Raw genomic sequence first — 19,378 nt, forward strand, 5'->3', positions numbered from 1 at the left:
ATGATGTGTGTGATGGTGGTTGTGGTTTTGGTCTCGTTGGTGTCGGAGTTTCATTCTTTGGATTCTGAATCATTCATTCAAAAATCACAACAGACTAAACAGCATCAGAGACTTTTTTATCGACCGGCTGCCACTTTGAATAAAGTCTCGTTTACAGGAATCATTTCTGTGTCTCTTCAAATGAACGAATCCACATTTGTATGTTTTTTTAATCTCAGACCCAATGACGCCCATAAAACTTTATTTTGAAAATAATCAAATCAGTTTTATGTAATTGTTTATGAAGACCATAAAACAGCCTGACGAGAGCAGGACATAAATTAGTGTAATTATTGCATGTTATTTTGTTTGGAACAATGAGTCATTATTGCTTCTCGTTGCCTCCAACACGACACACACTTGGATTTAATGTCATTAACTCGCTTCAGCTGAGGCTCGACTGTTCTCCGCCATAAATCTGCATTCTCCTTCTCAGCAGGAGCTCGTACCCCGAAACCACAAGGAGAGAAAATCATAACTTCTGTTCCTCTGTTTCCCCTGCAATGAAATCAGGTAACACGGGCGTGGCTCGCACTCGGCTCGGGACTAATAGAGACTCCAGGGGAGATGGGGCACTGCTGTTCTCAGTCCACCTTTGCCAGAGACGGCTAATATGCATTCTCCAGCTCTGCCTCTGCTGATGGGAACCAGATGTGTGTGCCTTACACTCTGGGAAAAGCTGCAGATGAGAGACAGCGAGGCCGCCCGAGCCACAATAAATTTGTGGAATGGCTAATGAATAAAACAACAGCGGATTAAATGTGCCATAGCTAAAAATAATTTGATTAAGAATCTGATTCAGCGGCCAAATTGTTGGAGGCCATGTTGGAGACAGCTGCATCTTTATTTGAGCTCTGATGTACACGACCACATTTCCCTCCCTAATGAGCTCGGACCAGACCTCCATCCAGATCTTTTATGGGGATTTCTGGGCAGCGCTCGAGGCCGATGAATCAGTTGTCATCACATGTGATTGCCTGTTTAAAAAGTCCCAAACTTTCTGACTGTGTTTAGTCAGGTTCAGCCAGGGTCGATGCAAAGTCAAAACACTCCTCGGCTCGGCCAATGAGCTGCCTGCGTCCGCCGGCGTCTCCAGCGCCCGTCACCTCACCTCAGGAGGAACCTCAGCCAGGGACCGAACCTTGTTTGGGCTCAATGCAGGAACTTCATCACATCACATGTGTACATACGTGTCATGAGAATTAAATACAATCTGTGAAATCAACAGTTACACATTTGAGGGTTAGGGCTTTTCTTTTCACACACGTTGCCATGGTTACACCTGGCTTCCATTCGACTCCGCAGTTTTCAAGTAAACATGTATTAACGCTGCTGGTCATGTTTGAGTTTGAAAAGTCTGGGGTTGTGTTTCAGGTTGTGTTTCAGTTTGTGTTACAGTTTGTGTTTCAGTTTGTGTTTCAGTTTGTGTTTCAGTTTGTGTTTCAGTTTGTGTTTCAGTTTGTGTTTAAGTTTGTGTTTCAGTTTGTGTTTCAGTTTGTGTTTCAGTTTGTGTTTCAGTTTGTGTTTCAGGTTGTGTTTCAGTTTGTGTTTCAGTTTGTGTTTCAGTTTGTGTTTCAGTTTGTGTTTCAGTTTGTGTTTCAGTTTGTGTTTCAGTTTGTGTTTAAGTTTGTGTTTCAGTTTGTGTTTCAGTTTGTGTTTCAGTTTGTGTTTCAGGTTGTGTTTCAGTTTGTGTTTCAGTTTGTGTTTCAGTTTGTGTTTCAGTTTGTGTTTAAGTTTGTGTTTCAGTTTGTGTTTCAGTTTGTGTTACAGTTTGTGTTTCAGTTTGTGTTACAGTTTGTGTTTCAGTTTGTGTTTCAGTTTGTGTTTCAGTTTGTGTTTCAGTTTGTGTTTCAGTTTGTGTTTCAGTTTGTGTTTCTGGACAAACAGAATCTTTACCATCGAGGACACGACTGCTTCCTGTGTTCACTCGCTAACGGATGCTAGCTGCTGCTACTCCACTGATTTGAACATTTCATTAATTAGTTATTAAATTATCTAAAAACTCATGAGACTGACTCTGCACAGACTGTGAGTGCAACATGAATAGTTAATTTCTGGCCAGTGAGAGGAGATGGAGACCCGTCTTTATTTACAGTCTGATTTACACCTGAACTGTCATATAGTCAAACTCGATCTGATTGTAATCTGATACATTTTAATAAATGAGGCAGAAAAGACCAACGTCCAAAACTCTGAAAACCACAAAACACTGACCATCAAAACCAAATGATTTTAATCTGTAAGTTCTGTTGTGTCGGATCGTGTCAGAGTCAGAACCGTTGTTGACCCAGACTTCAGCCCCGACCTCCAGCTTTTATCGACTCCAGAATAAAATCATCGCTGCTCCTCAGAGACGAGTCGTCATGTTTCCACTGAAGTCAGTTTGACATGAAGAATGTAAACATAGTTAGCAACGCCTCTGAGAAGCATTGGAACAAACAACCAGCTTCACTCTTCTATGTGTGTTTGCGTATGATTCAACTGGGAGTTGATGAAATATTTTAAATCGAGCTGTTTCTACCAGTTTGTCTTTAATGATGCTGAACTAAGATGGAGCTCAGGAGCCGCAGAGATTAAACTCAAAACAGAATATTTGCCAAAACATGTCAGAGTTTAACTTTGAGAGGAGCCCGATGAGATTCATATTTTCAGTGTGTTTTGGGGCCGGTGATGGATGAGAGGTCAGGACGCCTCGGGCCAGTTCTGATACACTCCCCCTGTTTCCACATCCAGTCCTGACATCAGGTCCGTTTGTTCCAGTCCTGCCTCCTGTCTCTCCGTCTGAGGCTCTGTCGTTTCTGTTTCCACCTCAACACAACTGACAGCTCGACTTTCACTTTCAATTTCTGGAACCTGAACGTTAGAGCGCTGCACACGCTGCCAGGTGAACCCGGGCGGGGGGGCAGGTGACACAGGGAGGCTTTGTTTGGTCCGGTTTCTCCTCCTCACAGATGGAACTCCTCTGAGTCTGGAGCACAGACCTCGGTTCAGATGGACCAGGGAAGCGATCCAAGAACATTAAGAGGTTCTTGGCATGAGGTTTCCAGGTCCGTGGTGGAGGATCTTTTTATTGTGAGCTTTAATAGTTTTAGGTTTGATAGTTTTAACTCCAAAGATGTTTCAGACTCGCATGATTTATATATTTAATCTCAAACATCACCAACATGTCAGTTTATCTTGTTTAATGTATGTGTGTGACACTAAAGCCGTTTTCGTTTAAGTTAAAAACTTAAAAAAGCTGTTTTGAAAAGCTGAACCACATGATGAGGACACTCAGAGGGTCCGTCCTCCACCAAGGCCACGCCCCTTCTCTCTGTGAGAAATAAAGATTCTTGGATCGGCCCGTTTATTGTGATCTGCTTCAAAAGTTAATGGTTTCATCCTTGGCCGACGCCCCTTCCTTCCATTAGGTTTCAGTAGAATCAGGTCAGTAGTTTTGGTGCATTCTTGCTGACAATCAGACAAACAGAAGGTAAAGATGAATCCTGATGAATGATGACAAGAAGAAAACAGACGAGCCGAGAGGCCAGAGAAAGAAGACAGTTCCCCAGAGAAAGGCAGACTCCCGGGTGAAGAGATGAAGGGAACCAGCGAGCGTGATGTCACCGCGGCTGCTTAGCGCCGCAAACCGGCTGCAGATGGCAGGACGAGAGGTCAGGGATGGAAATTAAAGAACAAATTCAGAACAGCAGCCGAGGGGCGAGGAGGCGCCGCGGCCGGAACACGGGAGCGAGGCCGGCGGGTCGGCGTGGACTCTGCAGACACGTTTCTTTAAGCAGCAATTAGACGTTCGTGCTCCCGGCTCCGAGCCCAAGGGCCTGACCTCCAATCATCCTCAATTCCTCTCAGGCTGCAGCCCTCGGATACACGTGTCCCCCGATTGGCTGTTTGTTTTCCACAGCACTTCCTGTTTGATTGAGCGCCACGGGCTCAGCGTCTTTCTCTCTGGGCGGGCGGGGGGGATGTGGACACTCACACAACATAATGCCAACAATACAAATTTAATTTATGTTCACCAAAGTATTTCTTGAAAGCTCATGGTTGTAAATACAACAGCACTGATGAGACTCAGGCTCCACCCACAATAACGCCTTTTAGGTTCATAGCATCACTGTTGCTATGGTAACACCAGGTATCCACACGACTCCTGAGCTTTCCAGCCTCTGAATCAGAGACGTGTGTAAACGATGACACAGACGTTCTCTTCCTGATTGGTTATCATCAGTCACATGACTCCACTACCAGCGGTGAAGTATTAACACTTCCTGTTTAGGTTTCCACTTCCTGCGTCCTCCAACGGTCCGAACTCAAATGAGACGGTCTGGCCTTCCCATGCGTCCCCAGCTTGTCCCGCCCTTACACCCGTTGCCTAGCAACAGAGCTACAGACGAAAACGTTCTTGGGATGATTAAACTTGTTGAAAATGTGTTTTTTATCATGTGTATCGTTAGCTGCTCTTTGAGAATGTTACACTTAGACTTAAAAATAAATTCCTCTGACGTTTCCGTCTCTTTGAAAAACAGTTGAAGCTTCACGGAGCATTGAATTGAGTTTGAATTATTGCAATTGTCAAATTACAGATAAATGTGATGTCAAAGCTTTTTTCTCGCAGTGATTTTACTTTTATGTACATTTCCCTGAATATTTGGGACTTTAACAAGGATTAATTTGCACATCAGACATTGTATGTGTTATAAAACATAATCTATTGTTACATAATAATATAATGTATTATTATAATATATGAGAAAAGTGTAACAGGTTTAGGTTGATTGAATGGTTGCTGATGGGTGTTGGGTTCCAGTGAAGAATCACACTTTCTCTCACATGCTTGTTCATCTCACATCTTTCATTTCTTTATCTGAGCCACAAAGTTCGGACTCTGTCACAGGATTTTTGGAACATGCTTTGAAAGATGATTGTCATAAATGCAAATATAAATGATTTTAATAAATTGTATCGAATATACAGAAACCTCTGTGTGATCTGTAATGTGTGTCAGACGGTTTGGTTGATTTGAGTGACACATTGTGTAATTAAGTTGTGTAACAGTAGCTGAGTTTATGTGTAAAGTTTGAATCAATTAATCGTCCAACACAGTTAAAATCTGTTTTAATTATTCCCATGTTTCAGACTGACGTCCACTCGCTGTGGAACTGAAGAGCAGAACTTTCTCCAGCTCTTTGAAAAGCTCCTGGACACACGTGGACAACAGATCTGACAAGTTGAACTTCTGAACTGAGCGAGTCGTCACGGCAACCCCCTTCTCCCGTATCTGTGCCACTCATTTATTCACTTCCCCACCTCTAACCCTGAAGTGCCTCGGGGGGGTCATCGCACTAATGAGCCATGTGCTCCCCTCTGGCTGCCACTAATCAGGGATGCAAGGCCGTCCCATCCTCGGCCCGACGCCGCCGCAGCAAAACACACTGAAGCCAAAGTGGTTCTCTCGCTGCCATCTGGCCTCCATGCCTGGCCCTGTCTCCACTCTGCCGGCGATTTATGCCCTCCTGAGGTGTTTCGCCTTTTAACTCACACGTAATTGGCCCCCAGATGCAAAAAAGATGTGGAGGCCAGTTTTTATTAGTTGCCAAGCAGAGGTCATTGTTTTTGCATCGCTGGGGCTCGGCAGCTCTGCCAAGGTTAAAAAGACACGCTCTGTGTCCCCGTGTCCTCAGACCAATTACTGAGGAAAACAAGGAGGCTGAGCTCAGCTGTATATCTAAAAAGAGTTAATGATGAAAAACAGACGTGAAGGAGGCAGCGTGTGATGTTCTGACAATAAAACAATAAAAAACAAATCACATAGACTTGACCTGAGATAACTTCAGTCCCGTCTCCGGTCCTCAGTCCCCACTCGACCGACTCACTTAGCACGACGGGAATAAGGAACTTTATGGATTTCTGGGAAACAGGAAAAGTCTGATTACAGGTCTGACATCGTTTCACAGTTAAAACATCTGCAGGGGAGGAATGTTACTTCAGGAAAGTTACAGAGAAACTATAGCAAACAGCATTTTAGATAGATAGATAGATAGATAGATAGATAGATAGATAGATAGATAGATAGATAGATAGATAGATAGATAGATAGATAGATAGATAGATAGATAGATAGATAGATAGATAGATAGATAGATAGACAGACAGACAGACAGACAGACAGACAGACAGACAGACAGACAGACAGACAGACAGACAGACAGACAGACAGACAGATAGATAGATAGATAGATAGATAGATAGATAGATAGATAGATAGATAGATAGATAGATAGATAGATAGATAGATAGATAGATAGATAGATAGATAGATAGATAGATAGATAGATAGATAGATAGATAGATAGACAGACAGACAGACAGACAGACAGACAGACAGACAGACAGACAGACAGACAGACAGACAGACAGACAGACAGACAGACAGACAGACAGACAGACAGACAGACAGACAGACAGACAGACAGACAGACAGACAGACAGACAGACAGACAGACAGACAGACAGACAGACAGACAGACAGACAGACAGACAGACAGACAGACAGACAGACAGACAGACAGACAGACAGACAGACAGACAGACAGACAGACAGACAGACAGACAGACAGACAGACAGACAGACAGACAGACAGACAGACAGACAGACAGACAGACAGACAGACAGACAGACAGACAGACAGACAGACAGACAGACAGACAGACAGACAGACAGACAGACAGACAGACAGACAGACAGACAGACAGACAGACAGACAGACAGACAGACAGACAGACAGACAGACAGACAGACAGACAGACAGACAGACAGACAGACAGACAGACAGACAGACAGACAGACAGACAGACAGACAGACAGACAGACAGACAGACAGACAGACAGACAGACAGACAGACAGACAGACAGACAGACAGACAGACAGACAGACAGACAGACAGACAGATAGATAGATAGATAGATAGATAGATAGATAGATAGATAGATAGATAGATAGATAGATATATAGATAGATAGATAGATAGATAGATAGATAGATAGATAGATAGATAGATAGATAGATAGATAGATAGATAGATAGATAGATAGATAGATAGATAGATAGATAGATAGATAGATAGATAGATAGATTTCTTTATTCATCCCCGAAGGGAAATTAAGTTGTCATAGCAGCCGGTTTATTTGAATACAATAAAATACAATACAATAGAGTAAAATAAAAAAATTTTAGGTAGAAAGAATAAAAACAGAAACACAAGATAAATAGGTAGATAAGGTGCAGTGGCAAGATGATGGTAATAGTACTGATGATATGATGGTAATGTTATTGTTAGACAGTATATAAAAATAGTACAGTATATATAGTATATAATATAACATAATATATATTTATATATGATAGTAATTATACCAATATAATAGCAGTATATAGTAATAATGGCAGCAACAGTATATATAATAATAATAGTAAATATAATAATAATAATAACAACATGTACACATGTATAAATATGTGTATATAGACTTATATATACAAAGAAAATACAAAGAGTATGATATAATATGATATGATATATAGTAGAGGTATAAATTATAAATTTGAATATACAATAGATAACATAATATACTATGAGTATAAGAACATGTAGACAGAGTGTGCAAAAGACAATATTATTGTATAGAATGATATATAATATCAATATGATTTATATTAACACATATCACATATGATGTGAAGTTAGTGTTCCAGTATATGGAGCGGTGTTTTTAACAGGGTACACGGTGCATTTTAACCCATCACATATGTGCACTTCCCAGAGAAGGTGAAAAAGTGGTGACACACACGTAGAAGACGAAAATGTGAACAAAGTTTGTGGTGACGGAGATATTATTATTCCTGTCTATACTTACAGAGATTGTGCTGATACATAACTTTTAAAACATTTTCTTGATTTTTTTATGGCTGTTTAATTATATATGTATTTATATATAAGACTAAATGTATTGATAAACCATATAGATCGTCTTTATGTTCGTTGACACTTTTATTTTATCTATGAAGTGATGATAAAAAATATCCAAATTCATTGTGATATGTGTTTCTTTATTTTATTTTAAATTATCTATTTCTTAAATCTTATTAATTTTTAGTCTTTTTTTTTAAATTTCATTTAATTTGATTAAATCAAATTAACCCATAAAGAATCTCCACCGGCTCAGAAAACCTCAAACTTTGTTCCCTCTTGTGCCTGAACGTAAAAGTGTTGTACAAGTAAAAAACTAAAGTCGTGTTTATTTGAACATATCCATAAAAACGTCCACGTAAAAAATGTCATAAACAGAACAGACTGGTTTTTATTCTCATATTAAATATCGACATCTCAGTATTTTTATGTTCAGGCGGGATCTGCGGCTTCCCTTGTCGGGTCCTCTCGGGGTCCTTGACGTGGCAGGGGTAAACAAAGATGGCGGCGCAGCTCGGATCTTCCTGGAGCTTGTTTGGATAATCAGGCTTTAGAATGAAGACGACCTCCGGGGACTAGTCGGGCCCGGGCGGTGAGGAGGATCCCCGCCGGCTGGATCGAGCTGTCCCCGGGGAGAAGCAGGGACATGAGCGGCTGGGCCGGCTTCTCCGAGGCGGAGCTGCGGAGGATGCAGCTGGAAGGTACCGCGGCTTGTTGCTGGTGTTGTCGGGCCGGTCAGCACCGGACCCCGGCTCCAACACGTGCTCCTCTGTGTAACAAACTGACCTAAACTCGACCTGTGTGTCCCCAGAATCAGCCGGACCCCCAGGGGCCTCCCGCGGGCGGAAGCCGGCTCCAGCCAACCGGACCCGGCAGCAGTTACTGCGGGAGAGAGCCCTCCACCAAGCCGCTGAGAGAGCCGGAGGAGCCGGGAGCCCTGCGCTTCCCCCGGGGCAGCAACTCACCAAGCCGCCGCCGAGAGAAGAGCCAGCGGCCGTGGCTCCAGCTCCGGTTCCGGCCCAGGCCCCTAGAGGAGGTCCGGCTCCAGCAGGAGCTCCAGCTCCGGCCCAGGCCCCTAGAGGAGGTCCGGCTCCAGCAGGAGGTCCAGCTCCGGCCCAGGCCCCTAGAGGAGGTCCGGCTCCAGCAGGAGGTCCGGCCCAGGCCCCTAGAGGAGGTCCGGCCCCAGCAGGAGGTCCAGCTCCGGCTCCGGCTGTCAGACTAGAAGCGAAGCCCGGCGAGGGGACGCAGGGTGAAAACCTTCTGCCGGCCGCAGATGTTCTAACCCCGGTTGTGAAAGAGCTGGAGAAACAAGAGGTGGAAATGTGAGTATGGATCTGTTCTCATGTGGTTCTGTTCTCATGTGGTTCTGTTCTCATGTGGTTCTGTTCTCATGTGGTTCTGTTCTCATGTGGTTCTGATCGAACTGTCAATCAGGTCAAATCTCAGCGTGTGTTGATTTCCACTGGAACACATCTCCTAGTTCTGCACAGACGTGTGAGACTCGAACACAGTTCTTCTCTTAATGAGGCTCAGACTGAACCGTGGGTCAGTGACTGAGTCTGAGGTCCAAGATGAAGAGACATGGAGTCAAACGTTGATGTATAATCATCCATAAGGTTGAGCTCATACATGTGGAGCTCAAGCTACAACCACTCGTTGTGTGAATCCAGTTCAGATCCCATCAGGGACCATGAGACCTGAACCAGGGATTCATCTGAGGTTCCTCTGTGTAATAAAGTCTGTTTCAAACTCTGATGTATGCATCGTTTTCTACAGATTATTGAATCTAGTTTAATTTTACATAAGCTAAAAAAATAAAACTTCCACTAAGTTGGAGGTGCATGTTATTCGTTTCCTTTAGACGCTGAATGTTGTGAGTTTCTTCTTGAATAGTTGTGTTCCCTCTGTGTGTGTCAGACGGGAGAAGACGCGTCTGGAGACTCTGCAGCAGGAGCAGAAAGTCATGGAGGAGGAGAACAAACGCAAGAAAGCTCTGCTGTCCAAGACCATAGCTGAGAAGTAAGTGTGTGTGTGTGTCTGTCAGCAACACAATGTGGTGACCGGTGTTGGTCAACACAGTGAGGACAAGTGTGTGTCTGTCTGCAACACAAGTGTGTGTCTGTGCTCAGGTCCAAGCAGACGCAGGCGGAGGCTGTGAAGCTGAAGAGGATCCAGAAGGAGCTGCAGGCCCTGGACGACATGGTGTCCAACGACATCGGCATCCTGAGGGAGAAGATAGAACACGCCAGCTGGGGCTACAGCGCCGCCAGGTAGGACACAAGCTCCGCCCACCTGACGAGGGACAGATAGACTCGCTGATGTGAAAAATAAACCTTCTACTGAGGAAGCATTTTAAACGCCGAGTCGGGACGAATCCCAAACACCTGCTTCTCTGAGCGACCTTTCTCCAGCTGACAGAACTGACTCCAACTTACCATGTCACCAATATCCTGACTTTTAATCTGAATAAGACTAATCCCTCTGATTATGATGCTGACATAATAATAATAATAATAATAATAATAATAATAATAATAATAATAATAATAATAATAATACATTTTATTTATAAGGCGCCTTTCAGGGCACTCAAGGTCGCCGTACAGCAGTCAGCAATACAGTCAGTTTCAATAGTTTTAAAATGCACAAAGCAGAGCAGCAGCAGAACATCAACATCAGCACACAGTAACAATAAGAGTTATATGCCTGTTTAAATAGGTGGGTTTTGATGGTAGATTTAAAAAGATCAATTGAAGTTGGCTCAATGTTCCTGATGTCCGGAGGAAGGGAGTTCCAGAGTTGAGGGGCAGAGTGGCAGAAGGCTCTAGATCCCATGGTGGACAGATGGGCTCGGGGGACGGTCAGGCTGATGGAGGAGGCAGACCTGAGAGACCGGGTAGGGACATTGATGTGGAGGAGGTCAGAGAGGTATGGAGGAGCGAGGTTGTGGATGGCCTTAAATGTATGGAGGAGGATTTTATAGTTAATGCGGTGTTTAATAGGAAGCCAGTGGAGTTGATGTAGAACGGGGGTGATGTGACTGATGGATGGTGTTCTCGTGACGATCCGTGCAGCAGCATTCTGTACCAGTTGAAGTTTATGGAGGAGTTTGTGTGGGAGACCAAAGAGAAGGGAGTTGCAGTAATCCAGGCGGGATCCATGAGTTGCTGATGGAATATTCCTGTTTACATGTCAGAGCAGAGTCTAATTATGACTCGTGCAACATTAAACACGTTCCCACCAGAATTAAAAACAACTTGAAAAAGTTTAATGTGAAACGTCCAACAGGAAGTTATAATGTGAATAAGACGTATACATGTCTACATCATGTGAGTAAAGTTAGAATACTCCACACGTCTTCAGTTGTGATGCTCGGAACAAGCAGTTTACAAGACGTCTAATTCAGAATACTGTATTTAACTGGTTAATATCAGAATATTGAGGTTGACTCACTGGGACAGTTGATGAACTGAGCCCATTGTTAATGAATGAAGTTTGTCCAGTCGTCATGTTTCCTGCTGCTTCTCCCAGAGGAGCTTTGTGTTCACTGGGTGAAACACAGCAGATCTACTGGAAACGCCCTCTGACGCTCAGAACACTGCCCCCTGCAGCTGCTTTCCAGTAACTGTTTTTTATTAACACACTGGTGATGCACACCAGAGTCTCTCCACACTTCTGCTCCAGCTCACACAGATTGATTGCAACAATAAAATCCTGAATAACGTGTAAAATATCAAATAAAGTGGTGTTTATAAAGAGTTTTATAACGAAGCACGACATCTGCTCACAGAAATCCAGTAAATCTCCAGTTGACCTTGTGCAGCCCGTTGTGTGTCGTCATCACACTCTTCATTACACATGTTTGTGTAACGGGAGGTGGACCTGACCTTCACACACTCATTACACTGGACTGTGTTATGGTTGTGTTGATTTAATCAGTTGTGGAGATTTCGCTGAGGTTTGAACATGAGGCCCTGACGGGAAAATTCATCTTCTGAAAGTGATTGACGTTGTGTGGTTTTGTTTCCGCAGCGTTTCCAAGCAGCGCCGGTTGTTGTGCGTTCTGTTCCTCACGATTAAAACAATGTTTCTGTGTCCGGCGCTGTGGGAGGAGCCAACTCTGTCCTCACCACGGCTGGGACCCGAAGTATTCACAGCCAGTGCCAGTACAGCATATTTAAAGTTTTGAGTAATGTAAATACGTTTCTCTATTTTGTTTTATTTAACAAAAGAAGCCAACGTTTTTTAAACCGTTGATTTTTATTTGAACAAACGTTGATAAACAAGATTCTGTTCACGGTCACACACACACACACACACACACACAGACACACACACACACACACACACACACACACACACACACACACACACACACACACACTCACACACAGACACACACAGACACACACAGACACACAACAATCATTAATGTTCAAACACGAGCTGCAGCTGTCAAGTATAAATAAAATTAAAGGATTAATGAACATGTGACTTGAAGATGTTCAAATTAAAAAGAACAGAGCAAATTAGAAAAATCTTCAGAGAATCAGAACACAACTTTTTTCCCTCATTCATTATTTAAACTATTTATCGATCATCAAAACGGTTGAGATGAAATCTTTGTGTTTTCTCACTTGAAGAAGAATCATGATGCTTCGATTATTCTTTTCTCTGAGTCTCCAGCTGATCGTATCAATGCTGCAGAAGCTGTAGCATTGAAACAATTCCCAGTCTGAAATATGTACGTTTATTTTGAATATATAAGTTTTTTCTTCACAACCATCTCACGACCCCTGGTTGAGAATCACTGCTCTAAATGTAGAGAAACAGTTTTTAATAAGGGAAAGTGAAGCTGAGATTAATGCACAAATCAAATCTAATGTGACAACCTGTTTATTTCCTTCATGTTTGTGACAGGAAGCGTTTCGAGAAGGCCGAGGCCGAGTACGTGACGGCCAAGCTGGACCTGCACAGGAAGACGGAGGCGAAGGAGCAGATGACGGAGCATCTCTGTGCCATCATCCAGCAGAACGAGCTGAGGAAGGCCCACAAGCTGGAGGAGCTGATGCAGCAGCTGCAGCTCCAGGCTCCCGAGGAGGTGCTGGAGAAGCTGAGAGAGGAGGAGGAGGAGGAGGAGAAGGAGAGGAGGAGAAGCTGTGAGGAGATGCAGAGAAACGGCTTAGTGTCGAACCAGGAGGGAGCCGTGCAATCAGCTGAAGTCTCTAAACCGACCGAGGACGAGAGTGTGAGGGAGGAGAGCGGGGGGGACGTGAGAACAAAGACTGAGCAGGACTGTGACACGTTGGAGAACGGCGTCCCGAGCGAGGCGGTGGCGTCCTGATGATCACAGTGTGTCACCTCCTCTGTGGAACATCTGGACCCGATCACACGTCCTCCTCTGTGGGATCCGAATGAACCTGAGTGAGTCAGTGAGAGTCACAGCTTGATGCAGGTTCTGCTGAACCGTTTGTCTCCGTCTGGCATCAAACCTCAAGTCATCGACTGCAGTGACTCTTCATCCAGACCGGTTCCTCTACTAACAGGCTCCGCCTCCAGAGGATCAGCTGCCGTCTGGTCCTGGTCCCGGTTCAGCTGATCACCTCATCGGTCACAGTCTCACAATCAAACCAAGACGAGCAGCTCTGTCTCAATCTGAACCGAGAACATGAAAACATCAAGTAAACTTCAGCTGCTGCGAAAACCTTCTGTAGGAAAACAAATGAAATGTGTTTTCAGCAGGAATTTTCCACACAAGTGTCGTATGACAACATTTAAATATAAAAAAAAAACCTCTTCAGCAACAGAAATGTCCCTTCAGTTGATTCTGGATCCGAACCAACAGTTCTCTGAGCGTAGTCACCACACCGGTGATATCCTGGGACCTCGGTATCAGGTTAATAATGTTTAAGGTGTAAAGGTTTGACCACTGAGACACTTTATGAAGAGAGAAACCTGACGGTTGAGTCTCCTGCACACGAGAGGAAGAACTCTCTGATTCTGAGCTCGGGGAAAAAAGAATGAATCCATGTGACTTTCTGTTTTAAATTCATTTACTCGAGGCGGGGTTTATCTGATGTCTGATTTCAGAATTTTAATCAATTGTTTGAATTTATTTGATGATTTCAAGAGACACATTTAACTTTACATAAAAACAAAATGCCCGGCGATGATTCTCTACAACTACTCACAAGATGATTATAGAAAACTAGACTGAGAAGAATGAGAACGCGCGAACAGAAATATCAACTGTACAAATCCTAAGATCACTCCAGGCTGCTTGTATGTATTTGATATCTGAGGACTTTGATTTCTGTTGTGAAAAAGGTTCTTTGTGGAAAGTGAATCTATGAAACTCCTGGTGTTTGAATCAGCAGCAGATCAGAACATGTGGTTTCACATCAGACGTGAACTAATCTCTGGAGATGAGGACAGTTTGTGATTGTGTCTCTGTGGCGAAGAGGAAACCCGGGTCCCGCTCACTTCCTGTGGGTGAGCGGGACCCGGGTTCCCTGTGTGGTGGCAGCTGATCCTGGGTCTGCTCCTCAGAGCTGAGTCGTCCTGTCGCTGAGCAGCGGAGCTCCGAGCGGGAAGAGGAGATCTGAAACACACGGAACAAACACAAAGATCTGCTTCTGACTAAAGTTTCATTAGTTTGAATGTTTGTAGTAAATGTTGCAAAGAAAAGTTATTTAAAGCTGTAATATTTAAAAGGGGAGAGGGTTTATTATACACACTACTGTTTGATATTTTACTAAAATAAACTAAAAGAACATCATTTCCTTTCGTGTATTTTGTTTTCTTTTGATTTCCATTTCAGTTATTGGGATGATTGACCTGCGGGACAGGACTCAGACGGAGGGAGCACCGGGCGACTCCCCTCGCTGTTTCAAGTCCTGGCTCTTTTTTTTAAAGTGCAGTAAGTGTTTCTGTAAACTGCTCAGAGAGTTTACGGCGCTCCGGTCACATCTGGCCAGCTGAACGAGACGCCGTAAAAACAGCTCTTTTAATTAGTGGGGAGGCAGAAGCTGGGAGCGGGCGAGCGACCACCGGCTCGTCTGCCCCGGGGTCAGCGTTTGATCTCCAGCGTTTCACCAGACGCAGATAAATTCACCTCAGCCACACACACTTCCACTTCCACTCACAGTCAACTCCAGTGTGAGCACTCAGCGTTTTCTGATACTTTGTATTTTAATATTGTACATTTTAACTTCACAATATTTATTTGGGAAATAAAGTCACTTTGCAGATTAAAATTTTACTAAAATATGAAGCATCTTTGTGACGTGATGCAAAGATCTAAATTAAGTTTGTTAAGTTTGTAATTAAGTATTTTCTTAAAAATAAAAGCTTTTCAATCCCTCACTTCACAATAAAACCTTTTTAACAAATTGATTAGTTGATAAACAAGTTGGATTTTTATGTTTTACACCTAAAAAAAAAAATTGTTTTTAGTTTCCAGGACGGTATCTTTACTGAGAGTTAATAAAGTTAATAAAATGAGCTTTAACATTTTTATAAATCAATAATGAAATTAAGTGTCATGTAATTGTATAACAACTATATATGTGTAACAGCTATACAACATGATGGGACCATTTAGCAACTTTGATCATTTCTGAATTCAGACCTTAACATGAGTTCATTTCAAATGGTTGTTTTAAAAGTCTCCTCCATTGATAAAGTCCAACTTTTATATTTCTTGAATTCAACCAAAATAATTTTTAATTTAAGTTGTATGTAAATATTCCTATTTATCTCAGCTTGAACTTGAACAAACTGAATCTAAGAGGTTGTTTCTTTTCTTTTCAGATTAAAAGGGAAGAAGAGCAACGACTGTCACCATGTTTGGAGAAGTGTGTAAGTGTGTGTCAGTGTGTGTGTGTGTGTGTGTGTGTGTGTCAGTGTGTTAGAAAAGAAACGTGCCCCGGATCATGACAAAGAAAAATGAGAAGGTGCAGGCTGCGGAGATTAAGGCGTCCAACCGAGCTTCAGGCTGCAGGGATCTCTACACTGGAAATCACATTTCCATGGGTAAGTGTGTGTGTGTGTGTGTGTGTGTGTGTGTTTGTGTGTGTTGGGCCAGACTTCAGAGAGTGGACGCTTTATAAAGTAAAGTGTGATTTATGTGGCGCTGTCGTCCCGCGACAGGTCGAGAAAGACCCTGAAACCTGAGAAGTCCGAGATTCAGAGAGAAAACTCAGGTTTGACTGAAAGTCTCTCGTCCATGTGAAGGATTCACGGATCAGATGAACTCTGAACTCATCACGGAGAAATATATATAATCTGTTTGTTTATATAAAACTCTGCTGAGTTTCATATCAGAGCTCATTGATTCTCTTTTTCCCCAGATTAATTAAACTGCAGGATAATAATATGATTTAGATATGATCTCATCATCAAACTATACTATGATTTAACGTTTCAGTGTTGCAGTCAAATTAATACATTTCTTCACTGTCAGTCAACTTGATAAAGTTTTAAATAAGAGGAAGTTAAAATCTTTCACTGAAAGAAACTCTTCAGATTTTGATGCTTGAACAACAGAGAAAATAAAATTCTGTTTGAACGTGGATGTGAAAGAAAATAACACAAAATCAAAGTTACCAGATAATAAGTCAAAATCCTGAAATAAGTCAAAATGCCGCGTTGACTTTTTATTTCCAAACATTTCTTAGCATTGTTTATTTTTAAAAAAAGATGAAATCTCAGTTTTCATCTTTTTCTGTCACTGGTGGATTTGAGCTTCCAAACTTCAAGGGGGAAATAAATGATAAAAACTTAAGTTAAAAACAGAAAGATGATAAATACAATATAATAAGTTTGACTTCAGGACATTAAATGAAAAGCTGAGTGTGGTGACGTCTGGACGGCCCCTGGCTGCGGTGCTGTAATAATGAGAATTAATTTCACACGGTCCCTGAGCTCTGTTAAATAAAGTCTGCGTGTTGTTGTAATCAGCAGCAGATTGTGGAACACAACCACAGAACGTTTACAGTCACAACGGTGCAGCAGCAACAGACACACAACAGCAGCGCTACACACAAGCGCTCGTAAAACACAAAGATGCTTCATACAACCTACATTCACTCAGTGGAGCCGAATCACTGCTGTTACCACGGATGCACCACGGTCCACCGCTGGAGACATGATTTAAAATATAAAAATAATAAATGTAGACTCTTATCTATAATTCTCTATAAACTGACATCACTTCTTCAACATGGAAAACACTCATTTCATTTCATTCTAACCCGAACACCTTAAAAAACCCAACACCTTTACATTTAGTGGGATTTCTTTCAGATATAAAATACAAATAAAGATTTACTATATTTAGACATAAAGGCATTTTCCTAAATATATTTAAAATAAGATGATTTTAATTGTAATTACATCAAACTCTCTTAACAATAACAGTAAAACTAAAACCAGTTAAACATCAACACACATGATGTGAAGATAAACAGAAAAATAAGATGAAATGTAATTATGAAACCTAATGAGCTGCTTCCTAATATTCTACATCACGATGGCAGGAGTACACATCTGTGAAATATTCATATAAATATAACCTTGTGTAAACTTTATTATCAGGTTTAATGTAGAGAAAAAAGTTGAGTCGTATTGTACGTTACAGTAAAATGAAAAAACCTGGAGCCACATTCAGACACTGCAGCTCCGGTGCTGACGGCTCAGAGTCTGTAACCCGGCTCGGCTCGGCTCGGCCCGGCTCGGCTCGGCTCAGCTGTCCAGACCCACAGGCAGCCGCTGCAATCAGTCAGAGCTCTGGTGGGGGGTGGGGGGGGGGGACGTGTGTCTGTAACATATGTTTCCCTGCACAGGAAGTAAAGAGTCAACAAAGAGGCCATTTACCTCCAATTAGGGAAATAAAACAGGACAGGGGCCAAAACTCTGCTCCAATCAGCACCAGGGGTCACTGGACAGCGGCGGGGGCGGTGGGGGGGGGGGGATGGCGGCGGCGCGGGACCACCACCATCATCATCATCATCATCATCACTTTTAGCCCCGAGGTCGTTTGTGCACAAAGAGCCTGAGTCAACACAGAATCAACTGAGAAAGAAAAACCCATTAGGACCCGAGAGGAAGCGTTTTATTTAAACGTGTCGGATCCGTCACGAGAACTCGTCACTGCAAAACCTAATGTTCTGCTTTCCAAGTATTAATATCATAATTATCACCGGAGAGGTTCGACTCGTGCGTTTACATTTAAATGTCATTTTAGTCCTGCACACGATCATCTGGTTCCTATCGGAGGAATTTAAAAGACAACAGAGAGAAATTATTTATTTGTCTTAAAACATTGTGAGAGAAAGTGAACAAGATGATCCTGAATCTGCCTTTTTAAAATATTTTCCTCAAGAAGTTTTATGGTCAGAAATCAGCCAATCGAACTATTAATATATATAAAGTAATAACTAGTACCTGACGTATAAACACAAACAAAATACATCAATAACACTTTTGGGTTATTCATATTTATCCAAACTGAACCAGACAAAAATCTATTTTCAGACATGAACTTAAGTCTGGACGAGTTCTGCAGCTTCTGTCTGTGAGAACAAACATCTGAGTCTGTGTCTCTGGACGTCTTCTGGAGCTTCTGCAGCCTCCTGGTAGAAACTCTGGAATATGTCAGCGTGAGTCCATGAAGAACACAAAGATCTCAGGATGAAGAAGAGGAGCCGGACAGGGAGCAGACGAAGACGTGAACCTGGAAACACGAGGAGATTCCAGAGCTGAAGGTTCTGACGCTCGGGGAAACAATGAACCTCCGTGTGTGATCAGATCCTCTCACCTGGAGCTCTCTCTTCACCTGGAGGTTCCACAGGAGCTCATGGGTTCACGTCCCTGCTCAGACCTTCAGACCTTCAGACATTCAGACCTTCAGACCTGACGTTTAGTGAATTCTGCGTCTGTGCAGTTTAAACGTGAATCGGTAAAAATCCTTCTTAAAGATTGATGTGGAGCAGGAAGTGGAAGCCGAGCCCAGGAGCTTCCTGACATGTGGGGACGTTGAGAACCTCTGGGTTTGGATTGAAGACACAAACAGTTTGTGGAACAGATAGAAAATAAAACAGGAAGTGACACCATGAGGTTTCCTCCCACTGCTCAACATGTCGTTAATTATCAAATCATCTGAAGATTCCGGCCTCGCAGCAACGTGTTGTTTTGATTTGTGTGTTGTGTCTAACGTGTGCGTGAAGTAGCTTTATTTTGAAAAGACAAACCTTGAACTAGTTTGTTTGTATTGAGTTCTGTTTGTTTGCAGGAAACGTGAAAGCTGCTGAATGAACCTTTGTTTGTTTGTTTGAACACAACTTGTCTAATAATCGAATTCAAGCAGAACCTG

General features: G+C 42.7%; 1 protein-coding gene across 1 annotated transcript; it reads left to right on the forward strand.

The window, feature by feature from the left end:
• Positions 1-8,498: 8,498 nt before the first annotated feature.
• gorab (golgin, rab6-interacting) lies at positions 8,499-14,782 on the forward strand. The gene is made up of 5 exons (XM_061077952.1): positions 8,499-8,705; positions 8,816-9,326; positions 9,922-10,023; positions 10,134-10,274; positions 12,925-14,782. The coding sequence occupies exons 1-5, from the start codon at positions 8,651-8,653 to the stop codon at positions 13,346-13,348; spliced, it is 1,233 nt and encodes a 410-aa protein (XP_060933935.1). The 5' UTR covers positions 8,499-8,650; the 3' UTR covers positions 13,349-14,782.
• Positions 14,783-19,378: the final 4,596 nt, after the last annotated feature.

This window comes from Limanda limanda, chromosome 9 (genome assembly GCF_963576545.1).
Source record: "Limanda limanda chromosome 9, fLimLim1.1, whole genome shotgun sequence".
Taxonomy (NCBI): domain Eukaryota; kingdom Metazoa; phylum Chordata; class Actinopteri; order Pleuronectiformes; family Pleuronectidae; genus Limanda; species Limanda limanda.

Bases quoted from the DNA above. Each gene is read 5' to 3' on its own strand.
- gorab (XM_061077952.1), top strand. From the start codon at position 8,651: ATGAGCGGCTGGGCCGGCTTCTCCGAGGCGGAGCTGCGGAGGATGCAG. The intron at 8,706-8,815 runs GTACCGCGGCTT...GTGTGTCCCCAG, and splicing joins GCGGAGGATGCAGCTGGAAG to AATCAGCCGGACCCCCAGGG. The intron at 9,327-9,921 runs GTGAGTATGGAT...TGTGTGTGTCAG, and splicing joins GAGAAACAAGAGGTGGAAAT to ACGGGAGAAGACGCGTCTGG.